Source organism: Orycteropus afer, unplaced genomic scaffold (assembly GCF_000298275.1).
Source record: "Orycteropus afer afer isolate SDZICR_OR568_19922 unplaced genomic scaffold, OryAfe1.0 scaffold00419, whole genome shotgun sequence".
Classification (NCBI taxonomy): Eukaryota; Metazoa; Chordata; class Mammalia; order Tubulidentata; family Orycteropodidae; genus Orycteropus; species Orycteropus afer.
Window position 1 is genome coordinate 1,064,891 of NW_006922006.1, and position 1,899 is coordinate 1,066,789.

Genomic DNA, 1,899 nt, shown 5'->3' on the forward strand with positions numbered 1-1,899 from the left:
CTAGGATCTCCCAGAAGCTTTTAACCTGCTGAGAGCTTTCTTAACAGCCTCCTTTACCTCCTTGTTCCTAAGACTATAGATGAGAGGGTTAAGCATGGGGGTCACCATTGTATAAAACACTGATACCACTCGGTCTTCAGCTGAGGACTGGCCTGAGTTATCTCGCAGGTACATAAAGATGAGGGTGCCAAAGAAGAGAGCAACAGCAGTAAGGTGGGAGGCACAGGTGGAGAAGGTCTTGGCCCGGCCCCCAGCAGAACGGATCTGCATAATGGCCATGATGATAAACAAGTATGACACCAAGATCACCAATATACAAGCAGGCATGACAAAAATGGCAAACACAATAATCACCACTTCCTGAGTGTAGCTTTCCCCACATGTGAGTTTTAAAAGAGGTGGTAGATCACAGAAAATGAAGTTGATCTCATTGTTTCCACAAAAGGAGAGCGTGAAGGCTGTGACTGTTCGAACAAAGGCACTGGAGAAACCAGCCACATAAGCACCAGCCACTAAACTTAAGCGGTCCTTCTCAGTCATGATGGTGACATAAAGCAAGGGTTGGCACACAGCCACATAGCGGTCATAGGCCATGAGGGCCAAGAGGTAGCAGTCAATGGAGGCAAAGAAGGTGAAGAGGAAGAACTGAGCTGCACAGCGAGCTTGAGAGATGGTAGCACCGTGTTCCAGTAGCACAGCCAGCATCTGAGGGACAATGACAGAGGAGTAGCAGATGTCCACGAAGGAGAGGTGGCTGAGGAAGAAATACATTGGGGTCTGCAGCCAGTGATCTTTACGGATCAGGACGATCATTCCTGCGTTACCCATCAGAGTGACAAGATAGAAACTCAAAAATACCAGGAAGAGAGGAAGCCCCCACTCTGGGTGCTCAGTGAATGCAATGAGGAAGAACTCAGTCACCATGGTGTGATTTCTCCCAGCCATCCATTCAATGGTTGACCTGTGAGGGCAAAGACAGGAGCCACATCAGGGGACCCCTGAGGAGAAGTTCAAGTCATTTCAAGGTGGTGGTTATTGTTAGTTGCCATCAAGTCAATTCTGACTCATGGGAACCCCATGTGTGAACAATAGAACTGCTCCAAAGGGTTTTCAAGGCTGTGAATTTTCAAAAACAGACTGCCAGGCCGTCTTCCAAGGCACCTCTGGGTGGGTTCAAACCACCAACCTTTTGGCTAGTAGTTGAGCACTTAACTGTTTGCAACACCCACAAACACCTTCATTTCAAGGTGATAAAGTTTCATATTGAATATATATTGTCCAAGCGCTTGACTTCAACAAACTGCAGGTGAAGGTGGAAATAGACAGTTAGATGTTGTAGACTCCAATTCATAGCAACCCTATGTACAACAGAAAGATACACTGCTGGGTGCTGCACCAGCCACACAATCGTTGTTTGAGCCCATTGTTCAAGCAACTGTGTCAATCCATCACTCTTTCTTGCTGACCCTCTACTTTACCAAGCTTGATGTCCTTTTCCAGGGACTGGTCCCTCCAGACAACATGTCCAAAGTAAGTGAAAAGAAGTCTCACCAACCTCCCTTCCAAAGAGCATTCTCACTATACTTCTCCAAGACAGATTCGTTCATTCTTCAGGCAGTCCACAGCTTTTCAATATTCTTCATCAACATCGCAATTCAAATTAAGCAATTCTTCTGTGGTCTTCCTTATTCATTGTCCAGCTTTCACATACCTATGAGGCAACTGAAAATACCAAGGTTGTGGTCAGGTGCACCTTAGTCCTCAGAGTGATGTCTTTGTTTTTAAGGACGTCTTTTGCAGTAGATTTGCCCAATGCAATATGTCATTTGACTTCTTGACTGCTGCTTCCATGGACATTGACTGTGGATCCAAGTAAAATAAAATTCTCAACAATTTCAA

The 1,899-nt window shown here is 45.7% G+C and overlaps 1 protein-coding gene across 1 annotated transcript; it reads right to left on the minus strand.

The window, feature by feature from the left end:
- On the minus strand, positions 1-945 carry LOC103208215 (olfactory receptor 9Q2). The gene has a single exon (XM_007953893.1). The coding sequence runs from the start codon at positions 943-945 to the stop codon at positions 1-3; it is 945 nt and encodes a 314-aa protein (XP_007952084.1).
- Between the last annotated feature and the right edge of the window lie 954 nt (positions 946-1,899).